This window comes from Girardinichthys multiradiatus, chromosome 24 (assembly GCF_021462225.1).
Source record: "Girardinichthys multiradiatus isolate DD_20200921_A chromosome 24, DD_fGirMul_XY1, whole genome shotgun sequence".
Lineage (NCBI taxonomy): Eukaryota > Metazoa > Chordata > Actinopteri > Cyprinodontiformes > Goodeidae > Girardinichthys > Girardinichthys multiradiatus.
Window position 1 is genome coordinate 16,807,601 of NC_061816.1, and position 24,332 is coordinate 16,831,932.

A 24,332-nucleotide genomic window follows, 5' to 3' on the forward strand; every position below is an offset into this window, starting at 1 on the left:
CTCTAGATCGTAATTTTAATTTGGTAAACCGGATGAGGCTACTCTGATCGATAAATGTCCCATTTATATCAATTGTACAGCTATTCGAGTGGACCGGGCTCGGGTTTAAACTGTATTTTCTACAAAAAAAGGTACAAACTTATTAGTGAACATGTCTGTTGAATAACAGCGAAGTGTTAGTTTTCAGAGTATCCTATTTGCGACACATGCTTCTCCTTTACGTTGTCGATGTGGATCTACGTGGTTGCTAAGAAAAGGATTTTCTGAGTCTTTGTCGCCATCCTGAGGAATCGAGAAGTACTGCTTAGTTTGGAGATTGTGCAGCTGTCTTTTAAAGGCACAGTTAAGGGTTTTTTGTGGTATTCACGTAAGAGCTTTTGACCAGTTAATAGTTTATGTCCTGTGAAAACCACTCTTAACATACTTTGATAAAACAGAATAACTTTTGTTCCATATGTTACTAAGCTAAGAGAGGAAAATAAGGCACATTCTCCAATCCATCTTCTTCTGTTCATTCAAGATCAGGTCATAAAGGTAACATAAAAGAAAAACAACTCAGATCCCCATCTCCCCAGAAACACTCTCCAGCTTGTTTTGGGGGACATTAAAAAGATTCCAGACTAGAAGACACATATGTATAGTCCCTTATTATCCTCGCAATGAGATGTGCCTTGCAAATCCCCAAGGGGGGAAGCATCCAGGAGGCATCTGGAATCTTCCCTGCCTGTTTTCAAATGATTTCATTTATCAAGAATAAAACATTTTCCAAACCAGTCTGGATCTATGTGAGAAAGTAATCCTCCTGGCCTAAATTTCCCCTCGGGGATCAATAAAGTATCTTTGAATTGAATCAAGAAAAATCTATGATCAACACAATGTTTTTCAACAGCTGAGGTTAATTTAACCAGCCACACTTGGCCTGATTACTACCAGAGCTATGGAATCAAGAAACCACTTAATTAGAACCAACAATTTCATTGTCATATTTCAGTCTAGGAAGAGATACAATGCCATTTCTAAGGCTTTGGGACTCCAGCGGAACACACTGAGCCCTATGTCCACAAATAAAGAAACCCAAGAGTGACTGGCCTACCAAAATCACTGCAAGAATGCACTGACAACTCATCCAGGAGGTCACAAAATAACCCAGAACATCTAAAACACTACAGGCCTCACTTGTCTCAGCTAAGGTTATCAGACTGGGCAGAAATGTGGAAAATGAAGATTATACCGACAGTCAGACATGGTGGTGGTAGTAGTGTGATAGTCTGCTTTGGCTTTTTATTCCTTCAGGACCTGGACGACTTGCCGTAACTGATGGAACCAGGACTTCTGATCTCCATCAAAAAATCCTGAACAAGAATGTTGGGCCATCATTAACCTCAATCACACTTGGTTAATGCCAAGTGGCATCATCATGGCAGTTATTCCCAGTTGTGTATTTTTTATGTTTGTCCAATCCTGCGAAGAGTAGCAAACAGAAAATTTAAAGCTGAATTGAAAAAAATAAAAGCATAAATTTATCATTTTAGAGCAGGATGATCTATTTTCACTCTCATATACTGCATAACTCTCTCAAAACTCCACCCTCCATTAAAAAGAAATCATCCCTGCCTTCCTTGGGGCATGTCTGTTGTGGATAAGAACAAAGTTTAGATGGCAGGTTTTACCAATGAGCAGAGAAAGTTTGAGCGCCAGGAGAAAAATTAAAGTGGGTGGAGATATTTGGGGTTGAGGCATTAAATCTGACTCCAGAAACATATTTTTGGGGAGGAACAGAGGATATTTGTAAGCAAGCAAGACCTTTTTTTGTTTTTAAGTGCAAAGGCTGAGTAGTAGGATGTGAAAGAGTAAAAACAAAGAATCTTGCTCCCCAATTAAAAAATATCTTCCAATAGGTTTTTGAAAGAATAATAAATTACAATGGAAACAGAAAAAAATTGAATGTCCCCCCCATTTCTGTTCACTAATGTGCAGCCGGCTGAAAAAGAAACACTCAACGCTAACAGAAAACATGGGAGTAAAAACATATATATATATATAGACAGATATTGTAGCAATAATAATACAAATAAGGCTTATACAGCTACCATGTTTGATATGCACTGTAACTCACAGTTCTCCACAGTACACTTAATCACAGTTACAAAGAATTCACCAGATTCTATAAAAAAAAGGCATTGCTGGATAAGTGGTTGAAGAGTACAGTAGGAACACTATGTAAATCAGGACAAGGAAGACTAATGATTCCTATCTGCTGCACTAGATTAGCATTAGATCCAGCACATTTATTGCTCATGTGCTTTTTTTAGAGCACAGTTAGCACCCCTGTGCACAATGACGTGTTGTAAAGTTGCCCCACAGGAACAGCATGTATACATCTTCAAACATACAGCAGAAAGAGGTTAACACGGCTGGCTCTCATGGTGTTGAAAATGTACCTCATCACTTAAGATTCACAACTGGAACACATATATCCACATTAAAGAAACAGTGTTTTTTTTTTCCTTTAAAGAGTGTGTCATAGTTGTTGGTATGTTGACAGGTTACAGAAGTCATATGTATATACGAGCAGCTTCTTTAATCCAGCACTTTCACAGTTGGCTAATCCAAAAATCTTCTATCCATCAGGAATAAAAAAAAACTATTTAATTATATAAAAAGGCTCAGACTTTTGGATTAATATTAATAATACAAATAAAACAATTAAAAGCACAGTAGAGCATGGCCTCGCTTTTCTTTGATTGTCTTATATTTGGACTGCTAGTCAGAAAAGTCCCACGCAGCCTCTGTAGTGTCGGAGGTCGCTGATGGAGCGTGACATAAGGGGCCTGGGGGGTTGGATACTGGCTGGTCCTCAGGGCTTGTGAGGGGCACTGCTGGGTACATCAGACTGAGGAAAGAGTCTCTCGTATGCTTCTTCACCTGGAAAAAAGGCAGAAAAAATTGTCTTAAATGTTGTTGTGTTGATGGTTTGGGTTAATCTGCTTTTAGGGTCTGTTGTCCTCCTTTGCATCCATACCAGCATCCTAATGTTTCCAGCCACAGTTACTATATATCCTGAGAAAAGACTGTACTAATGCCAAATTCACTAGTATAATAATACTAACACCACCAGAAAAAAGATTCATTAGTCGAAAATTACCAACCATGATTTTGCCACCGCCAAGTTTTACTGGTAGAAAGAGCTGTTAAGCTTGAGGAAAACTCCACAATATTTTATTAATAGAAAATGTTCTTATTCCTAAAAAGATTTATTTTGGTCAATCACTCAACCATGATAGCACCACCACTATGCTTCCAAAGCAGAAAATGGTTCTAATGCTTGATTGAAATCTTTACTCTGATCAATAATAACCAATCATCATACTTTAATTATAGAAAAAAGTTATGATATTAAGGCTAAGTTAAATGGGTCATACTTTTCCAACTACCGTATGCCTTCCCTGTTCAATACGCAGACAAACTAGAGACCAGGGAATATCAGTATTGCTGACTAACTATCCATATATTGTCTATACTTGCTGATCCTTGCAGGGTTGTAGAGGGGCTGGTGCTCGATCTCTACCGGCCATTGGACAAGAGGCGGGGTTCACCCGGGACAAGTGGCCAGTCCATCACAGGGCAACACAGAGACACACAGGACAGAACCAAGCACACATACACTCATACACAAGGGCACTTAAAAGTAACCATTTCTTGAGCATTTTAATTAGACAAAAGGTCATCTTAGTTGCCTAGAAGTTATCCATAGTTTCTACTTTGTCTTCACAAAACACCTTCGGTCTTTGAGTCATTTTTTTCTATCGTTCCTCCCTCATGAATATAGCAAAGACGACATCTGGTCTGGATTCACATATTGGAGCTGTATTTCATTGATCTGAAACCTTTCTTTGAACTTCATAAGCTTTAGAAAAGTCCCACGCTTATACCATGATCCAGTTCTTAAAATGGATTGTGAAAGTCAGTATTAGACAGATATTTTCCATCCCTTTATTTTCTGGGTTCGTTTGGTCATAAAAAGGACTATCATAAGCTTAGTAACAGTCAAAAAGACAACCACAGTCAAAATTCACAAAACTTTCCAAGATTCAGAGAAGCTTTGCAATTATGAAACCATACCTGCTTGAAGAAGGCATGGCTCAATAGTTCAGAAGCAGATGGTCTATGGAGGAAAATAACAGAAAAAGTGTTAAAGATCAATGTGTTTGTATTTAAGTAAGTTCCCTTTCAGTCGATTCACTCAGTACAACACATGAGTATGGGATATCACGCCCTGCGTGTCCTGGCTGAAGCCACCTCTAATCAAGCCTCCTAGGCAAATATACCTGTCCGCCATTGTCGTCATTACTCAGTTCTTACGCTCTTCACCTCGCTAAGAACACCTCTTTGAGTCAGGCTAGCTAGCTGCTTCTGGTTAGCTCTTTGTCTCTTTTCGAAAGGCTACTTGGAATTAGTTCAACTGTTTTGTTGGAGTTAGTCACTGTTGTCTGCCCGTGAAGCTCTAATTTCAGGCAGTTCAATATGGCTTTCGTGGTTCGGGATGAGCACAAAGCTAACGCAAGCAAAGCAGAAGTCATCTATTCGTCCCTGTCCTCGGGGATGTGGTTTCTCGCTTCATGAGAAGGACCAGCATGAGGGTTGTCCCGTCTGTCTCGGGATCGTTCACGCTCACAGAGCATTGGCGGAGCCCGAAGCATGTGCGTTCTCTCGCCAGCTTCTTCACTCAACTCTGCGGGTTAAATTCCTTGAGAAGGTGCTGGGAGGGGCTGCTGTCTCACGGCGAGACCCACTGCTCTCCGAGTCGGGAAACCCAGTTTCGTCCGATTCTGACGAGGACGGCTTTTTGGTCGAAGTCCCTGCTTCCAGTTGGGCGGACCATATGGAGTATGTTGATGCGTTAGCCGATAATGAAGGTGCTTGGCCTCAGCTTCAACTAGAACTCCTTCAGGTAGAGGAGGACGTACTGGACATCGGTTTGGATGTTCACAATCTGTCCGATGATGAGGATGAGTCTCTGCCGAGTCAGGCTGCCAATGCTGAGCCAGCAGACCCGGGCAACACGTCTTTTTTCTCTCTTTGCCGTCGTGCAGCTGATACCCTGGACGTGGAATGGTCCTTCCCACCTCCTGCGGAGAAGCCATCGCGATTCGCCTGGTTTTATCTCCCCTCGGAGCCGGCCGCAGTTAAGCACCATCAACCCATGTTCCCAGACTGTTTCTGAGTTGACGTCTACGTGGAAAAAGCCACTGTCCACCCGCGTCACGTGCCGGGTTATGGACAGTATCTGGACCTGGAAGGCGCCGAAAAAGCCGGACTGGTGGAACCGTCTTTGGCAGCATATCTGGCCCCGTCCCAAAATCATGGTGTGGGTGATCCAACATCGCTTCAGTCAAGCACCAATTGGGCCGCTGCTCAATTAGAAAAAATCTACAGGGCTCAAGCAACCACTGCTCATGTCCTGAGCTCCATTACCATGCTGCAAACATACCAAGCTATGCGCTTGGCGGAGCTTGGAGCCGCAACACCGTCGGAGAGCCCTTTGATGCCGCTCTTGAATGAGGTGAGAATCACCACCGACTACATCCTCCGTGTATTCCACTGTGCAGTGCTGTCCCTGGGCAGAGGGATGGCATCAACGATGGTTGCACAAAGGCATCTGTGGCTGACGCTCTCTGACATCCCGGATAGGGATAGAGCCGTCTACCTGGATGAACCGGTGGTAGCCGACGGGCTGTTTGGGCAATCTCTCGACGCCATAGAGGCGAAATTCGAGCTGAGGAAAAAGCAGACTGAAGCACTGGGCTGTATCATCCCCAGGCGAGATGTGAGACCCAAATCCAGCTCGGGCACTCGCAAACCAGTTGTACCGCCACCCCCACCGAAGAGGATGACGCGGCCCGTGAGCTTGAGCCCTCAGACGGCACAGCCACAGAACCACGGCCAAGCTCCCCGAAAGACGCCCTGGAGCAGGGGTCCTCCTCCGGGGTTCCAGAGGGACTCAAAGTCCCAAAAGAAGAAGACACAGTCCTCCAAGCTGTGGGACTCGAGATTCAGGGATTTCAGGAGCAGGGAGACATGTTTGTCAGTTTTCGGCGGCTGCCGCCCAAAAGATGTTTTGCTGGTGTTGTTCGGGATCCCAGTCCCAAGAGGCGCTGCGTTTCCCCCACACAGTCTCCCAAGCACAATTTCCCCACAAATGCATTTGCAAAAAAAGCCCCCAGTTTGATTGCGTTGAATGTGTTTCTGAGTACTACAGTTGTTCCAAATGTTTGTATGTATGCTCCAAACGTTTCAATAAAGACAGCTTTTTCTACGGAAAAAAGTCAAAATCAAATGGCTGCAGGCGACAGCCAAATGAGGCTGCACCTCTCTCGCACGTCGGGAGAGGGCAGCACCGTTATGTGGCGCGCATGCGCACTCCAACCTTGGTTGGAGAGGACTGTGGCTATGGGATGCCGTTTACAGTTTCGCTGGAGACCACCCCGCTTTCTTGGTGTGGTAAAGACGGCGGTAATGGCCCAAGCAGCAGTGGTTCTGAGAGAGGAAATAAATACGATGTTGGCAAAAGGAGCTATCCATGCGGTTCCCAAGTCGGAGATGAACAGATGTTGGTACAGCCGTTATTTTGTTGTTCCGAAAAAAAGGGGCGGGCATCGTCCAATCCTGGACTTGAGAGTTCTGAACAAATACCTCCGAACATACAAGTTCAAAATGTTAACACTCAAGCAGCTTCTGAGTGCTATCAGCCCGGGTGATTGGGTAGCCACAATCAACCTGACAGACGCTTACTTTCACGTAGCGATACACCCGGACCACAGACAGTTTCTGAGATTCGCCTTCGAGGGCAAAGCGTACGAGTACCTCGCACTGCCTTTCGGTCTGTCTCTAGCGCCTCGCACCTTTACATGTGTAGAGGCAGCGCTAGCACCTCTCAGAGAGACAGGGGTCCGCATTTTAACTTATCTGGACAACTGGGCTTTAACAGCCAGTTCCAGAGAGAAGGCAACAGTGCAGCTGTCTCGGGTTCTGTCACACATTCAGGACCTAGAATTTTTGGTAAACTCTCAGAAAAGCTTGCTGATCCCAAGTCAGCAATTTTCATTTCTCGGTCTGGAAATATGCTCCCTTACAAGCAGGGCACATCTTTCCGACCACAGAGTGGCCGTGTTTCACCGCTGCCTCGCTCAGTTTCAGTTGGGACACAAACTGCGTTTCCAGACCATCTTACAACTGATGGGTATGATGGCATCTATGATTGCAGTAGTACCACTCGGTCTAGTGAAGATGCGCCCTTTCCAGCGGTGGACCCGCTCTCACCGGTTGTGTGCATGGCGTCACCGCAGCAGAAAGCTAACGATAACCACTGCCTGTATGTCGGCTCTCAGCCCTTGGTGGGAACCTGGACTGTTGTGCTGAGGTTCGCCAAAAGGGAGAGTAACTTTTCGCAAGGTGGTATCCACTGATGTCTCCCTGAGGGGGTAGGGGGCGTTGTGCGATGGCGTGGCGATGATGGAGGTTTGGACACCAGCTCCATGACTATGGAGCTTTCTAGTTTTTGTCCACCTTCTTTTGCATCTGAGGAACAAAGGAGGTTACACTTCCTGTGCCCTTTACATGCACTGCGTAGTTACATTAACCGTACTCAGTCTGTGAGGTTGTGTGATCAACTGTTTGTGTGTATTGCTAACCCAGCAAGGGGGAAAGCTCTGTCCAGACAAAGACTCTCCCACTGGATTGTGGAGGCTATTTCTCTGGCTTACAGCAACAGGGGTCTCCCAATGCCACGTGGTGTGAGGGCTCACTCCACCAGGGGCATAGCGACCTCCTGGGCCCTATTTAGAGTGACATTTGTGGTGCAGCCAGCGGGTCTTCACCGCACACATTTGTAAAGTTTTATTGTTTGGATGTGACAACCCTTTCTGTGGCTCACTCTGTTCTTTCTGCTGGGTCTGAAGTGCTGCACTAATATGCAGTGTATGATCCAGGTTTGATGGCTGCTCTGCGGGGCGTTTATATATGTCCCATACTCATGTGTTGTACTGAGTGAATCGACTGAAAGGGAACGTAAAGTTATGCGTACAACTACTGTTCCCTGAAGGAGAGTAACAAAGTACAACACATGGCTCAGCTGGGCTCGGTGAATAGAGGCTATCGAACTGAGTAATGACGACGATGACGGACAGGTATATAGTGCAGGTGGGGCCTGTCACCTGTCGTCATCACATCAGAATCAGAATCAGCTTTATTGCCAAGTTCGTAAATACACATCATTTGCCTAGGAGGCGTGATTAGAGGTGGCTTCAGCCAGGACACCCGGGGCATAATATCCCATACTTATGTGTTTTACTTCGTTACTCTCCTTCAGGGAACAGTAGTTATATGCATAACTTTACGTTTTGCTTTGCCTCTGTAAGGACCTGTGCTCTGGCTGCTGCTGCAGACAGAGCTGGACCAGGTTATGCAGGGTAGCCGAGTGGTTTTTGGGTCCGGGGCTCTGAGGTCGGTCGGTGGGGGGGACGGTGGCGCTGTGCGTCATGCTCCCAGTGGCCACGCTCTCCCCGATGCCAGAGTCAACCCCAGAGCGAGACACCTTCAAGCCGCCCAGCTCTCCCAGTGGGAAAGGAGCCACATCCAGTAGGCAGCAGTGGGAGCCGCGTAGCTTCTGAAGCAGCATCTGATTGAGACGATACACTCATGACAACAGTAGGCTTAAACATAAGTACACATTCAACTGTAGCCGTGAGGGTGAAAGTGATTACCTGAGTGGGTGGCATGTCCTGGAAGGGCACCCTGCCATTGACCAACTCACAGGCTACGATACCCAAACTGTAGATATCTGACTTCACACCGTAACCATGCAGGTCCTACTGAGGACAAATCCACATGGAGTGCACAAATGTGAAGTAAAACACTACTGCTGACCATAAAACAGATGTGAACAAGGAATAATACATAACTTATGGCCTGAGTAAAGCTCAGAAGACCAATAAAGGAACATTATCCAGTTAGTTTAAAGTTTAAAAAAAACAGAGCAAGCATTGGGTTTGCATCATTTATACGCTGGCATCAACAGCAGCCCAAATAAGTTGACTTTAACCAATCCTACCAATCCTAGAGACATGTTAGTTTAACTTGACCATATGATTGATACCAACATAGAGTTGTTTTGACACCAAAAAAACTAAATCAAATATTACTGCAGTAAATAAACTAATTAGATCTACTAGATGTACTTAATTCTAGCCTGTGTATTAAAAAGCTGATATTTAATGGCTTTCTGATGGACATTTAAGTTGTCAATGGAAGTTTTTTTATATTTTTTATATCATTTGTTGGCAGCTTAGTCAAATATTAGAATAGGCCTGGTTGCGTTGTAGTGTTAGGTCAGATTTGCTCTACAAAAAAGCAAAAGTGAGATGTTCCTCCCACCAAGCCATATCTCACTCAAGTAACAGTGGAGAGGACATAATTACAAAAACACAAATATGGCATAATAAAATTCAGAGGTATTCCCTGATTTAACATAAGATCTCCTCCAGCTGGCAGTTTTTCCTCTATTAAGGAGACAATCTTCTCCCTCACTGCTCTAAATCGCCTTTAGCGGCAGTTGAATCGGCTGAACAGCGATGGTAGAACTGAGCTAGATAATGTTTGTCCCTGGGCTATCGTAGTGGCTGTAATGTAGTGTGTTTTTGTGGTTGGGGGGTGGGGGGGGTGGCACCGGCTCCAGGTGCTTGCCTTGGTGTGGGGTCGGGGGTTCCGTTGTGGGCATGGTTCTCAGTGATGTCTGCCCTGTTGCGCCTGTGGGCAGAGGCTGGGGTGGCGTTGTGCTGGGCCCTTGTCTTGCTGTAGCAGCATGCTCTGTGGTGGGGGGCAGGATGCGGCAGGAGTGCTTGGAGTGGGGCTGTGTGTGGAGCTTGCGTTGTGTCGGCATGGCTTTTCAGGAATGGAGACGACCTGTGGGGGTGCGCCCCTGTGGGGAGGGGATTCATGATATTTGGGTTCGGGGGCATGTGTTCAATATCTGTGTCCTGGTTGGGGGTGGGCCTGTGGGGAAATTCATGTTGGGGTTCATGGGGTTTGGGGGGCTTATAGGGTTGAGATCAGAATTCCTGGGACTGTTTCATCCTGTGGCAGCTCTACTTGGCAGGCTGGTTTGGACCACGTAGACCCTTCTTTTGTACAATGTCTCCTCTCCGGATGAGGACGGGGGTTGTTAGGGACTGGGGTCGGGGCAGGGGGTCAGGTTACGGGCCGGGGTCATTCGGGTTCAGGCGGTGCCGGCATAGGTGTCTGGTTATGGTGCTGGGGCGGTCTGCCTGTCTCCATCCCTAGAGGGAAGGGGACCACCTCCTGGGTCCAGGGGCTGCTGCCCCTATGGGGTATCTGCACCTGGACCTGGGAGTATAAAGTATGTATAGGGAGTGTGAGTGAATGTATGACGTTCATTGTTGTTTGTCTTTACGTTGGTGTGTGGGGGCCAGTGTTTTTATGTGTATGCATGAGGATGGGAATGTGTGATTGTGACTGTTTATGCCTGCTTTTTGTGTCAGGTTAGGTCTTGGACTGCTCCCTCTCCTGGATCAGTTTAAGCCCCCGCAAATGTGGGGCCTATTTCCTCGCCACCACATTACCTGTCGGTGGTTGGGGTCTCTGCCCGCCGGTGTACTTGTGGTTCTCGGTGTCCGGGGCTGGGTGCCTAGGTGTGTGTCAGTTCACTCCCCGGTGGCTGCTTGCCGGGGCCTGGACTCTTCCCTGCTCTTCTCTGGAGGGGTTATGGTAGTCCGGGCGATGGTTCTCCTGGGGTTCCTGTGCTCTGGGGGGCCTTTGGATGTCTATGTTTCAGATCTCCTCCGTATCTGTCCCAGGACCAGGGGGGCAGGTCTGTGGTTGCTCACACTCACTATTGCATATTTTTATGGAGAAACCTTGTATACACAAGCGCGCTCACACTCAGACCCACAGGTATTAGATTCAGGTGTTAACAGATACACAAATGTTCTATATTGAGCCGTATTTACTAATAAATACATCTTGCATACATAAGTACCGTGCACTTTTTGGTTAAAAAAAAAAACTGTGTCAATATGAATGTTTCTGCTAGTGTAGAAGCAAGCATGCAAGCATGCAATCTCTTTATCTGTCTTTCTCTCCTCCATTGTTTTCTCCTTCTTTCCCCTTTCCCCTTTTCCTTTTTGCCCCACCTCTCTCTCTTTCGTGCTTCTTTTTTTCTTCCTTTTAGTTTCTGTCTCCGTAACAACTGAAATAATCTCAAAGCAGTTTCTAATAAGGTACTCGTAGTCTTCCGCTTAGTCCGGGACCGGGTCGCGGGGGCAGCAGACTCAGCAGAGACGCCCAGACGTCCCTCTCCCCAGACACCTCCTCCAGCTCCTCTGGGGGGAGCCCAAGGCGTTCCCAGGCCAGCCGAGAGACATAGTCCCTCCAGCGTGTCCTGGGTCGTCCCCTGGGCCTCCTCCCGGTGGGACGTGCCTGGAACACCTCCCGAGGAAGGCGTCCAGGAGGCATCCGGTATAGATGCCCGAGCCACCTCAACTGGCTCCTCTTGATGTGGAGGAGCAGCGGCTCTACTCCGAGCCCCTCCCGGATGGCCGAGCTCCTCACCCTATCTCTAAGGGAGTGCTCGGCCACCCTACGGAGGAAGCTCATTTCAGCCGCTTGTATCCGGGATCTCGTTCTTTCGGTCATGACCCAAAGTTCATGGCCATAGGTGAGGGTAGGAACGTAGACCGACCAGTAAATTGAGAGCTTTGCTTTTCGGCTCAGCTCTCTCTTCACCACAATGGACCGGCACAGCGCCCCCATTACTGTGGCAGCCGCACCGATCCGTCTGTCGATCCCCCGCTCCATTCTTCCCTCACTCGTGAACAAGACCCCGAGATACTTAAACTCCTCCACTTGAGGCAGGACCTCCCCTCCAACCTGAAGAGGACAAGCCACCCTTTTCCGGTCGAGAACCATGGCCTCGGACTTGGAGGAGCTGATCTTATAAATAAATAATAAAGTTTCTTTTATAAATAACAAGCAGAGCTTTAAAGTGTTAGCTGTAATGCTCCACCAAAGTAAATCTGTTGGGCTTTTTCTTGGCACAACAATTCCTAGCGCTACTCTTCTGGACAGGACACGGTTTAAAAAAAAAAGAATAAATAAATAAATCGCCTTTAGCAGAGTCAGACTGGTAAGGAGTTCACCAGCTAATGATTTTACATTCACAGTGTAGGAACATTTATCACTGAAGATCTTGAAAGAGTTTGCTAACTTTTTTTCACCCTGAAAAAGTGAATTGCATATGTATTCAGCCCTATTTACTCTGGCATTCCTAAATAAAATCCACATCAACCAATTTCCTTCAAGTCTTATAAGTAAACAGAGTCTACCTGTGCGCAAGTTCATTTCCAGTTAAACGTAGGTCTTTAATGATGGCCTTAGAGGTTTATTAGAGAGCATTAGTGAACAAACAGCATCATAAAGGCCAAGGAAGACAGTCCCAGAGAAAGTTATATAGAGGTTAAAAGCAGAGTTAGGTTATATAACAATAAGTAAACCTTTGAATGTCTAACAGAATACGGTTCAATCCATCATCTGCAAACTAAAGGAGTATGGGACAACTGCAAGCCTACAAAGACATGGCTGTCCAGTAAAGCCGACTTAGCCAAAAAACCCATGGAAACTCAGGAGGAGCTGCATACATTCACAGCTTAGGTGAGATAATCTGTTCACAAAAGAACTTTTAGCTACAAAAGAACCTTTTAGGTCTGCATTCCACAAATCTGGTCTTTTTGGAACTGTCATTGTTTTAAGAAAGCCATAAGACAATAAGAGATGGTGGTAGCAGCATCATCCTGAGCCGCAGCTTTTCTTCAGCAACGAAAGATCAGCTGGTCAGAGTTAATGGGAAGATGTATGGAGCTTAATGCAATGCAATTCTGGAAGAAAACCTGTTAGAGGCTGTGAAAGACTTCAGAATGGGGCGCTGGTTCACCCTTCAGCAGAAAAACGACCCCAAAAACACAGCTACAATGGGAAGATTTAGACTCCAGACCTTGATGGAAAGTGGCCCATGTGTTCCTGGTCCAACACAGCTGACTCAAATAGATTAATTGCTTCCTACGCATATCATCGGGTCCCATAAAGTCCTGCTTATGCCATTATTATTTGATTTGTGTGTGTTAAGCAGAGATACGACTAAAAGTCAACGACTGGAGTTTGACACCTGTGGCTTAAACCAAAGCCTATTTATGGGTTAGAATAATCTAGTCCAAGTCCAGACCAAAATTCAATTGAGAATCTGTGGCAAGACTACCCCTTAAAATCCCAACAACATGTGCAGGAATTTGTGGTTGTACCATTGGAAAATGTAAAAACATTGAAACATTGTGTGAATACTTTTACACAGCACAGAACATCATTTTACAGGAAGAAGTTGACCATAAAAGAACTAAATCCTGACCTGTCGCAGCAGCTCTGGGCTGAGCCACGGCAGCAGAGCCGGACTGTGGTGGGGCATGTCGAACACCGCCTTCATTCTCTTTCCATCACGCATCATACTGTAAATACTGTGAAGGCCTGAAAGGTAGACTCGCCCCTCCTCTGAAAGCAGGATATGACTGGCCTTCACCCCCCTGATAGGAGGACATGAGGTGGCAAAACATGGAGAGATTTACATACATGTTTACAGATGCTTTTAATAAAAAGTACCTTCTATCCACTGACCGGTGAACGTAGCCCATCCGATGCAGATACTCCAATGCTTTAAGGACACCGTACAGCAAATAAGCTATTAGGGATTCACTCATTCCATCAGGGAAGTATGTTCTAAGTAAGGCGTCTGCAGAGCCTGCATGGAAAATGGAGAAGCAAGGGAATCATTTATGAACTTCTGATCTAAAATCTTAAATTATTAGAACAGCTTCTGGTCGTTAGGCATGCATGGAGCTTTTTTGGGAGATGAAATCATCATATAGTGAAAGTGAGAGAGTTGTGGCTAACCATAGGCCATGAGTGGTGTCAGTACCCACAGCTGGCAGGAGGAGCAGAAGACCAGGCGAGACGTCAGCAGATTTGGATGACGGAAGAGCCGGGAAAGAAGAACCTCATTCTGGGGTTGGATAAATGAATTGAAATGGAAATGCATTCTTGTCAGTTTTTAAACACTTTTTATTTTGGGTGAGACGTGGGGCTGGTAGTACTGTAAAACAATACTGCTGCTTTACAGATTTTATTCAATTTTGTTTATTGTAAGACCTAAATGTTTCAAACAGTCAAACACATTCTAATGCCAGAAAAAAGATAACCAGAGTGAATACAAAAAACAGTATATAAGAAACTATTTCATTTTAAAGAGAGGAAAAAAAAGCTGTCAACTGCTCTCAAGTTCAAGCCTGACATTGTTTGAGGTCAGGCTACAATTTGGGGGTCATTTTAAAATACCAAAACATATTTCTTATGGGCCTATGTGTTTTCTCTGTTTGAATATAATAGCTCTCGGTGTTGCTTGCTAGAAATGGCATCATACCCCCTCTAGACGGATAGATGCTAATTATTTTGCCTTTCATCTGATTTTAAAATTTCTCTAGATCAATTTTTAAGACCTTTTTGCCTACTTCCTGTTGTGAAACATGTTATATTTAGGCAATCTATTAATTCTACAATGTGGCAATAATCAGGTCTAGGTGTGGCTCGTGACATTGATTGTGGTTAATCAGTTAATTCATGATTTAACAAGTTGGGCAACTACAGTTTCACATGGAACCAGGTTGGCTTGGAAGTCCTTTGCCTTGGAAAAATATTTATGCAGCTTAAATCTGTCTGACATTAAAATTTGTTTTATGATCTCAAACATTTAAGAAAACAAAGCAAAAAAAAAAAAAGAAAGGAAAAAAAAAGCACTAATAGTAAAATATTGTCTTTTCTTCTCAATTTTCTCTTCATACTGGAGTAAGACCACACTAGGAGACAATAAAAAAAAATTTAAAAAAATCGGTCAGAATGTGTAAGGTTACTTTTGGGTCTTAAATTGCTTTCTTTGTGGAATAGGGGTCTGTGGCTGAGAGCATCCACACCTCCAAATTGTGCCTGTTTTAGTTATTTTTTCGGCACTAGAGGCCTTTTATTTTTCAACAGTAGGTAGACAGGAAAGAGGGCAAAGAGCGGGGAGACATTCGGCAAAGGTCTCCGGGTCCAAGACTCGAACCCGGGACGGCCGCATCGAGAACTATAGCCTCTGCACATGGTCGAGCGCTTAACCCCTAGACCACCAGTCCTGCACCCGATTTCTGAGTTCTTTATGCTGCTGATCAAATGCAGTATGTATTTGTCACACTGTCAGAGAGTGGTGCTGGCATTGTATTTCACAAAATGGAAGAGGAGGAAAAAGGAACATCAAACCGCTCATTGTTTTAATAAATATAATTTTACAATAGTCCAAGCATGACTCCTAACAATCAACTCCAGGTTTCAGAGATTTGATCTCCTGGAAACCGTAGTGTGGTCTTAATCTGCCGGAAATTGTGCCCAACAGAACCATTGCACCATTATCCAATGCAAAGAAACAGCTCAATTTATAGGGATTATATGTGAGAACTATAACTATAGCCCTGTTTTACATTTACAAAGACTGTTACACATATTTAAACGAGATCACATACTCTTTAAGCCTATGAAAAAACGGCCATCAAATATAAATAAATAAAAAGCCCAAATATCAGTTTACCATGAGCTGCAGCAATTCTTCCTCTGTGCACTCATCCAGGTTGGTTTGCTTGACGGCCACCAGCTCACCGGTAGGGATGTGCCACGCCATGCTCACCTGGCTCAAGTTATTGAATCCCTTGCCTGCGATACAAAATAAAATCTCACTGCCATTCTGAAACCTTTGACTCACATAATAAAAGGACTTCCATTTTTTGTTTATTTTGGGTAGTCTCACCCAGTTTGGACAGCAGCTGGTAATGAGCCGGGTCAGGTGACAGCCCCGTGATGTCATCACCACCGGCTGGGCCTTGCAGGGTGTATTCAGAACCGTCACAGCTCTGCGGGGCATCAAACGCAAAAACTGAGCTAACCACGAATGCAAGAGCAAAAGTCTCTTAAAATTATACGCATGGTTTACAAGTACAAACATATTTATTTGTACAATAAATCACGTTAAGAAGGAACTGTATATCTCCACCCAGCAAGTTAAACCACAAATGAAGAACAAACAGGATAAAAGATTTAACTAACAGCTACACTTGCAGCTAGTGATGTTTTTCTTTAATTCTGCTTCTCTTAAGGAGATATTTCTTGACCCTGAGGTCACTTGGATAATTGGATCTAGTTTAGTCTTATATCCTTGCCCTGCAGGTGGCGCTGTAACACAAGAAGGAGCAGTGTGATACTAGGCAGGGGGATGCTTGCAGTTTTTGGTGATGCACGCACTGGGTCAGGGTTAATGTGGGGCATCGGTTTCAAAGAGAAACTTGTTAAATGTTTCAGTGTGCACATTCCCTCTGCATTACACTACCTAAGATACATGGCCTTAGCAGTATATGACTAATTATTATTAAGTAGTTAATAATAAATATTGATCATGAACTACTGCATTAGGAATGTAGAGGATAATGTTAAGGGAAGGGTGTGCTTTCAGCCTGATGTTACAGTGATGTCAAATAACACAGTACCTTGAAAAAGTATTTATAGCCCTTGAAGTTTGCGGCTGTTATGTGAAAACGTGAGGAAAAAGTTCAAGGCGTATGAATATTTTTGCAAAGCTTTGTAAATAATTGTGTCCAGACATTCTCCAGCTTTGAGCATTTCAACAGCTGGAGGGTGAGTGTAACAACCATCTCTAATCAGATGATGAATGCTGAGATGTGGCCGCATGGATGAGTGTCCTATTCTAGGCCCAAGCTGACAGCATCTCGGCTACTGACCAGAAACTGGTGGCTGGTGTCTTCATAGCGTTCCTCAATGTCCACGGGCTGGACCTGAGCATGGGATATGCAGGAACAGTCCTGGGAAAGGAGGTGGAGGAGCATAGGTGAGACATGCCCATAGAGAAGGAGGAGGAGGAGGAAGAGGACCAATGTAGCTCAGGAAGGGTAAGTGTAGGGTACTGAGGGATGCTAGTTGAGAACGGGAAGCAAGCATCAGGAAACATGGTGCACCAAGGCATCCATGGGTAGAAAAATGTGATGAAAGGCAACAGAAAGAGAACTGTATGACTATATATATGACTAAGTATGAGTAGATGGATGGTGAAAGTGTAATTAGATGAGCCATTGAACCTTCTTCAGGAAAGTACAGACAAACAACACTTTTGGATTTAACAACTAATCATCAGGAAGTGTGACCACCTTTATAAAAGCAGGAGTTCTGGTAGTTAGTTCACACAATGTCAAGATGGAAAGACATCAGCAATGACCTTAGAGCAGGAACCTTCGCTGTGAATTAATTTGGGAAGGATTATAAGGCACTTTCTAAACTATTTGAAGTCAATTATTCTACAGTGAGAAAGACTTTTAGTTACAAGTTAAAAAAGTACAAGACAGCTAGGTACACACAAGTTCACTCCAAAGTCACATTGTGTCTCAGTTAGCATGTTAAATACTCCAGAATATAACAGTACAACAAAAACAGACTAAACAAATGTATCTTTTCTTCTACAGGAACATAGCAGCACCAATTAGGTTCAGGAAGTTGCATCTAAACTAACCACCAATACATCTGGAACAACCTCTTGTAGACAGATGAGACCAAAGTGGAGATGTCGGCCATGATGTACAGCATCACAACTGGGTAAAAACAAACATCAGCATAAATACCTAATATCAACTGTAGAGCATGGTGGTGGAGGGGTGATGATTTGGACTCATTTTGCAGTCAGAATCTGTGTATTCTGCAGTCATTAAGGACTACTCTGTATGCACAAGTGTCCTACAGTGAAAATGTTAACCCACCTGTTCTATTCTGGCAGCCCAGTATGCTTTGGGCAGCACTGCTGTAGTTTACACCCTAAAGTATTTTCAAACAGCTAGTCGTGTCTTTTCTGCAGGTATAAGAAAAACGCAGTAGAACTCTTTCAGCCAGCTGACCAGCAGAGAGCAGCAACAGCTTGGGGAAGGAAAAGTGATTACAACTCTTTTTTTTCATACAGCCAGAGAAAAAACTGTGATCACTGCTGCATTTTCTTTAGTCTCATTAAAAAGAACTTGAAAGGAGTAAAAACATCATGCAGGACAATTGTGGCAGTTTTAGCCTTGATAGTCATTTTTTTCCAGTCATCAACTATAATGTGCATTGTGTTAGATGTATATTGCCCAAATGTTAAAACATGGATGATATAAAGCAGATGTTAGCTGTGGTGAGTCATGATAGGTGGACGGTTTGTTTAGGGGCCCTGTAAAATCTGTGGGCTCCAACGTAACCCCTTCAATACCTACCTGAATTCATAATGTTTCAAGTTCCCACCCAGGTCATAGATCAAGTCAAAGTAGAAACACACATGAAAAGAAAAGAAATCCTGATGGTCTTACCAAGAAAGACATGGAGTCCTTTTGGCGAAGGTGAAGAGATCAACTCTTTCATTCATTCGTTCAAGAGCTGCAGGGAGTCCGATTGTGATAGAAGAAGACAGCCGGATGAGGCACAGCAGTTGAAGTATGAGACACACTGAGATACTTCTGTAGCTGAGGAGCATCTATCAGACATGCTGTAGCTTACCTGGCCGAGGTCCACGTTTAGTGGTGGTACGAGACTGATTCCTGGCGAACAGAGAGGCCCAGTTTAGTTCTAGTACTGGTGCATTAAAGATCTATTGATTGCTAAAAAAAGTGCCACAATTAAATATATAAGTAACTTGTTTTAAAATATTTGTTTACATGATAAATTAAATATATCTAAAAATCTAAAAATAAATATACAAGTATATTTCTGACTTCAACTGAATGGAAAGATTACAAGAAAAAACATTAGCAAATAATAAAAATAAATATTGATTAAATTAATTATCTTGTACTTTATGGTCTTTTTTACCACATATTTAAGAATATAAACTAGAAATTACAAACAACAAAGATGCTAAGCTAACTCTACAAGGCTAAAGGGGATGCTTTATTCATAAAAAAATGGATGTTCACAATATTATCCAAGTTCATAAAAAGTTTCTTTGAGAAGTTGAAAATGCATACATTTCTACTGTGCCCTGCTGAATTCGCTGCTTAAACAAGATGTGGCATGCCATTTATTAATTAAGGTCAACTGAGCAACAGGCGAAATATCATATTTTCCCCATTTTTGCACAATATATCTGCCACTGACCCTGCAAAGTTTGACATTTTACCTAACAAACTGGTTTCTGCTGACTGGTTGCAATTAGCTAGTTGTGCTGGGTCATTGAGAATTGTTTTTTTTTTTTTTTATGTTTTTTTTTCTTGTTAAATGAATGTAGAACATTCAATAAAACTGGGATTACAAACAATGAATCTAAGCATATATGATTGAAACTATAAATTTAAAGTTTCAATCAATGATTTCCACATTTAAATATGTATTTCATAAATTCTTGACATATTTAAATAGTTGTTTACAGAATTTAAATCATTAAATATAATTTGACAAACTGTATTGAAATTACTTTACCGCATCCATAAAAGAAAAAAAAAAAACAATTTACTGAATACTGGCCCTTTTTGCCCACAATGGCCGCCTTTGCAAACTGTAATATTAATAATCCTCTTCACAGTTTAATAAAACCAGTTAACCAAGTCAATTTGTATAAGAACACCAGTAACCAAACTGGGGGTTTAGTTCTAGTTGTATGATGAAGATTTTCAAAACAATGTGGTATCTGTGTAAACAGATACCTGCAGATAACGCACCTCACCTTTTATATGTTGTCATACTCTACTTTAGATCGTCTCTCAGGTAAGAAAACCTCAACAGACTGCTTACCTTCACCTCCCGACAGCGCCTCGACGTAAACAACTTAAAGACACAAAGGGACGTCGGACAGGCTGCAGGACGCGTCTTTTATACGCTCCATCTTGTGCTATTCCTTCTCCAAATTAGAACAGTCGTTCGTAGAAATCTGATATTTGCGTGAATGTCGGACAATAACAAAAAGACAGCTTCCTTTGGGGGAACTTTTAATTTGACACTGATAACCGGCGCTTGATAGAGGCGTGATTAGGTTTGACCGTCGCGATCAGATGATGATGGCTGCCCTCCCTCCCTTAGTGATACAAGGCTGAAGTTGGCGTCTGATTCGTAGCTTCCTGTTTGACTCATGAATAAAGGGCCAATCCGCTTCATTTACAAACTCCACATTTTAAAACATGATTTTTGTGGAAACGTGCTCAATTTTGTTCAAAATTTCCCTGAACTTAGCCTTAAATTACCTCTTTTTAATAAAAACGTCTTTACAAATTAGCAACTTCATATTTTTCAATCTTTAATTTTTTTTTTTTTTTTTTGCAAAGAACTGTTTGATTTGTGTGGGTAGGGTAGTTTTTACAATGGGCTTGTTCTAAATTAGTTTTTAAATGGATTTCAGAATACGTTATTAGCAGTGATGTCAGTAACGCGTTACTCTCATATGATCACTTTTTCAGTAACGAGTAATCTAACGCGTTTCTATTTCAAATCTAGTAATCAGATTAAAGTTACTTATCCAAATCACTATGCGTTACTATTTTTGTCATTTTCTATTGTAATTTAATTTTTATTCCTCTACGCGTCTCGGGGAGTGACGTCTGGTCTATGCGACAATTCAGTCACGTTATCATCACCTGTGATACTACGCCATCACAGAAACGTAAATAATGGAGGGAGGAGAGAGATACGCATTTTGTAGCTGGAAATACAGGAACTATTTTGAGTTTCTGTCAGCGAAGGATGACAATATCAAGGTTCGTTGTACCCTCTGTGCACCACATCAAATCTGAAGAAACATTTGGAATCGCAGCATGGGACATTCAGACTGACGGAGCAAGTCCCGCCAGGTGCTTCGAAGCAGAGGGATGCGACGGGCCCTCCACTAACCAAACAACAAAAGCTGGATTTCGGTGCAAAACCAGCAAGTGGGGAAGAGTTAAAGAAGTTGGTCGGACGGTATGTAGTAGAAGAAATGCTGCCCTTAAACACGATTGACTCGCCCTCGTTTCGTGTCATAATAAACAGAATCCCCACTACTGTAAATGCCGAGCTGCCTCACAGAGGAGCTTTTTCTGCATATGTGGAGAAAGGAGTATGCAGAGATGGAGTGAAATCTGAAGGCCGCACTGAATGAGGTCGACTTTGTGTCACCTACCGCAGATATATGGACTGCTAATGGCAACAATAGAAGCTATATGGGAGTAACACTCCACTGGATCCATAGATCCACATTAGAGCGCCACACGGCTGCATTGGCATGTAGGAGAATTCGTGGTAGACACACATATGATGTTATTGGTGCAGAAATTGAAAACATTCACTCTTCGTATGGACTACGCAACAAAGTAGTTGCAACAGTGACTGATAATGGATCCAACTTTGTGAAGGCTTTTAAAGTTTTCCAGCCTGTCACAGAGTCCGATGGTGAGACGGAGGAGGAAGAGTCCACCCGCACAGATGATGATGTCACTTTTTTGGATATGTCGGAAATCCTCGCAGCTGAGAATGAAGTTGATGGCCAACTGTGTCTACCCCCGCACCACAGGTGTGCCTCACGCACCATCAACATCATTTCCACAAGTGATGTGGAGAAATATTTAACTTCCCATGCAGAGAGCAAGGCCGTTTATAGGAGCAGCACAGCAAAATGCACAGCGCTATGGACCAAATCCAGCAGATCTACCCTTGCATCAGAAGCAGTGGAGGAAGTCAGCAAAAGAAAGCTCCTGGTACCAACATCCACAAGGTGGAATTCATTTTTTGATGCTGTAAAGAGAATTGCAGAAATTCCCATGAGTGAGCTGAATACTCTATGCACAAAGCTGGGAGTTAAGTGCTTCATAGACCGAGAGTACCAGTTCCTTCATGAGTACTGCACCTTCATGAAGCCCCTCACTGCAGCTCTGGACATTTTACAAGGTGACTGTCCTTATGGGACTTTACTACCCACACTTGAAGTTCTGATGCAGAAGACCCTGGCTGTGAAAGATTCGCTCTCCAGGATGACTGCAGGCCTTCCAGATGCTATAGTGCAGGTATGTTCCACCTGTAAGCTACTTAAAATTTCTTACACAGGATTTTTGTACATTGAACAGTATTTTCAATATTGTGGCAAAAAAGATTAAAACAAATGGAAATGTCAATAAAAATCCTAAAACAAAAAAAAAATCCATAACATTGATCCCACATTAGACATGGTTTGCAGGTAATTCAATTACATAATAAACAGTAGGCCTTGTAGACATATCAAAACATATAAATTATATTTTTCAGGCTATCCAGACTCGTTTTGCTGGTGTGCTGGACGACAAAGATGCCCTTCTCGCAGCTGTCAGTTGTCCTAAATTCAAACTTCGATGGCTAAGAGATGCAGGTAGGAGGGAGCGAGTGAAAGAGCTTCTGATAACCGAGTGCCGCACAACTGCTCCTGCACCACAGAGCTGCACTACAACTGCTAGCCAAGGTGAGATGGACTTTTTCACTTTTGAGGCGGAGCCAGACGACACCTACTCTGCAGAACAGGAAGTCATGGACTACCATAGGTCAGCCTATGACCTTCAAATTCTGCATCGATTTACAAACATAAAGAAAATGTTCTTGAAGTATAACACTCCAACCCCATCAAGTGCTCCTGTGGAGCGGCTTTTTAGTCTGGGAGGTTTGGTGCTGACACCTAGAAGAAATAGACTTTCTGACAGGAGGTTTGAAAAGCTTCTGTTAATGAGATACAACCACTGGTTTACTCGTCCCATTCCATTGTTTCACTCATAAAATGGGATTATAACATAAGATTAAGCCAAAGTAACAAAAGCAGACATGTCAGCCTATATGTGGTATTATACACTACTGTAAACTGTTAAAGCCACTCCTTGCTGCTCCAATGCTGTGAACAGGTTCCATGTTTAGTTTTGTCATTACAGTGTTAATATTTAAACATGTCTGGTCAAGAAAGACTGTCTTCATTATATTTTTTTATTTAAAAAGTATTTATGTTCAACGAAGTGAAGAAAAACTATTTTATTTTAAAAAAAGTATTTGTTTAGTGAAGTCAAGAAAGTCACTGTATTTTGTTTATGTAAAGCAAGTTTTTTATGATACTAAAGTCAAGAAATACTATTTAATTTTTTATAAAAAAGTATTTATGTATAATGAAGTCAAGAAAGACCTTTTTTTTTCTTTTTAAACATGTATTTTTTCCTGAAATGGTTTTTAAGTTCAGCTTTATATGTCGGAAGATACATTGTTGATGTTACCAATAAAATGCATTTTAAAAAAAGTATTGGCAAAGCTCATAATTTTTATGTTGAGATGGTGGAGGACTGTTTTCAGCAGCTGCTGAAAGTAACTAATAAAGTAACTTGTAATCTAACTTAATTACTTTCAAAATCAAGTAATCAGTGAAGTAACTAAGTTACTTTTTCAAGGAGTAATCAGTAATCAGATTAAAGTTACTATAACTATGCCATCACTGGTTATTAGTGAAGAATTATTCTATCCTGCTTCACCTCTCTAGGAACTGTTGTTTTTAAAATGTACTCCATGTAAGGTGGGTCTGACGCCAAATGAAATCTCAAAATTCATCTTTTTAATTCCAAAATCGAATAAAGGTTCAAAACAATCGCAAACTTTATATGATTTATCATTTGTAGCAAAAAATTCTGTCCAGGTTTGGTCTGTCTAAATTAGGGGTGTCCCCATTTGCGACCCTTGGGATGATTTTGTGAATGACATTGGTTTTCCAGCTCATGCGGCTGATTAAGAGACATCATTTTCACTCTTGGGAGACCTTTTTACTTTGTACAACACAGAGTATTCATCTTTCATCAACCATGTTTTTGCTTTTAATTTAATTTGATAGTAAATAGGACCACGAACATCCAGTGACTTTCAATGAAAAGCAGACTTTGGTACACTCCTTTATTAAAAATGGCTAATGAAAGCAACAAAGATAAGACATTGTATGCTCTTTATTTTATTTTTTTAACAGGGCAAACCTGTAAGACTCTTATTAAAGTTTGGACTGACAATGATCTACAGAAATCAAACTGCTTCGTATTTTTCATCCAAATATTGTGTATTGATTTTGTTGAGGAGGTAAAGAAAAAAAAAAAAAAAGTGCAATTATATTTCAAGCTAGAGCAGATCAAACGTAAGACAGAAGGGTTAAATGTGGCGGA

At 42.8% G+C, this 24,332-nt stretch overlaps 2 protein-coding genes across 5 annotated transcripts; one reads left to right on the forward strand and one right to left on the reverse strand.

Moving 5' to 3' along the window:
• Positions 1–2,015: 2,015 nt before the first annotated feature.
• stradb (STE20 related adaptor beta) lies at positions 2,016–20,247 on the reverse strand. 4 transcript variants are annotated; one of them, XM_047355585.1, is made up of 13 exons: positions 19,954–20,246; positions 18,724–18,764; positions 18,537–18,603; positions 16,935–17,015; positions 15,950–16,052; positions 15,734–15,855; positions 14,011–14,119; positions 13,735–13,858; positions 13,472–13,643; positions 8,763–8,867; positions 8,409–8,677; positions 4,123–4,165; positions 2,016–2,925 (listed from the first exon to the last, which is right to left on the reverse strand). In XM_047355585.1, the coding sequence occupies exons 3-13, from the start codon at positions 18,546–18,548 to the stop codon at positions 2,764–2,766; spliced, it is 1,302 nt and encodes a 433-aa protein (XP_047211541.1). In that variant the 5' UTR covers positions 18,549–18,603; positions 18,724–18,764; positions 19,954–20,246; the 3' UTR covers positions 2,016–2,763. The 4 variants fall into 4 exon arrangements, with proteins under 4 accessions (XP_047211541.1, XP_047211540.1, XP_047211542.1 ...); XM_047355584.1 differs by having other exon boundaries at positions 8,397–8,677; XM_047355586.1 differs by having other exon boundaries at positions 8,421–8,677; positions 19,954–20,242.
• Positions 20,248–20,746: 499 nt separating this feature from the next.
• On the forward strand, positions 20,747–23,419 carry LOC124861725. The gene is made up of 2 exons (XM_047355652.1): positions 20,747–22,190; positions 22,429–23,419. Exons 1-2 carry the CDS (start codon positions 21,351–21,353, stop codon positions 22,924–22,926), a joined length of 1,338 nt encoding a protein of 445 aa, XP_047211608.1. The 5' UTR covers positions 20,747–21,350; the 3' UTR covers positions 22,927–23,419.
• Positions 23,420–24,332: the final 913 nt, after the last annotated feature.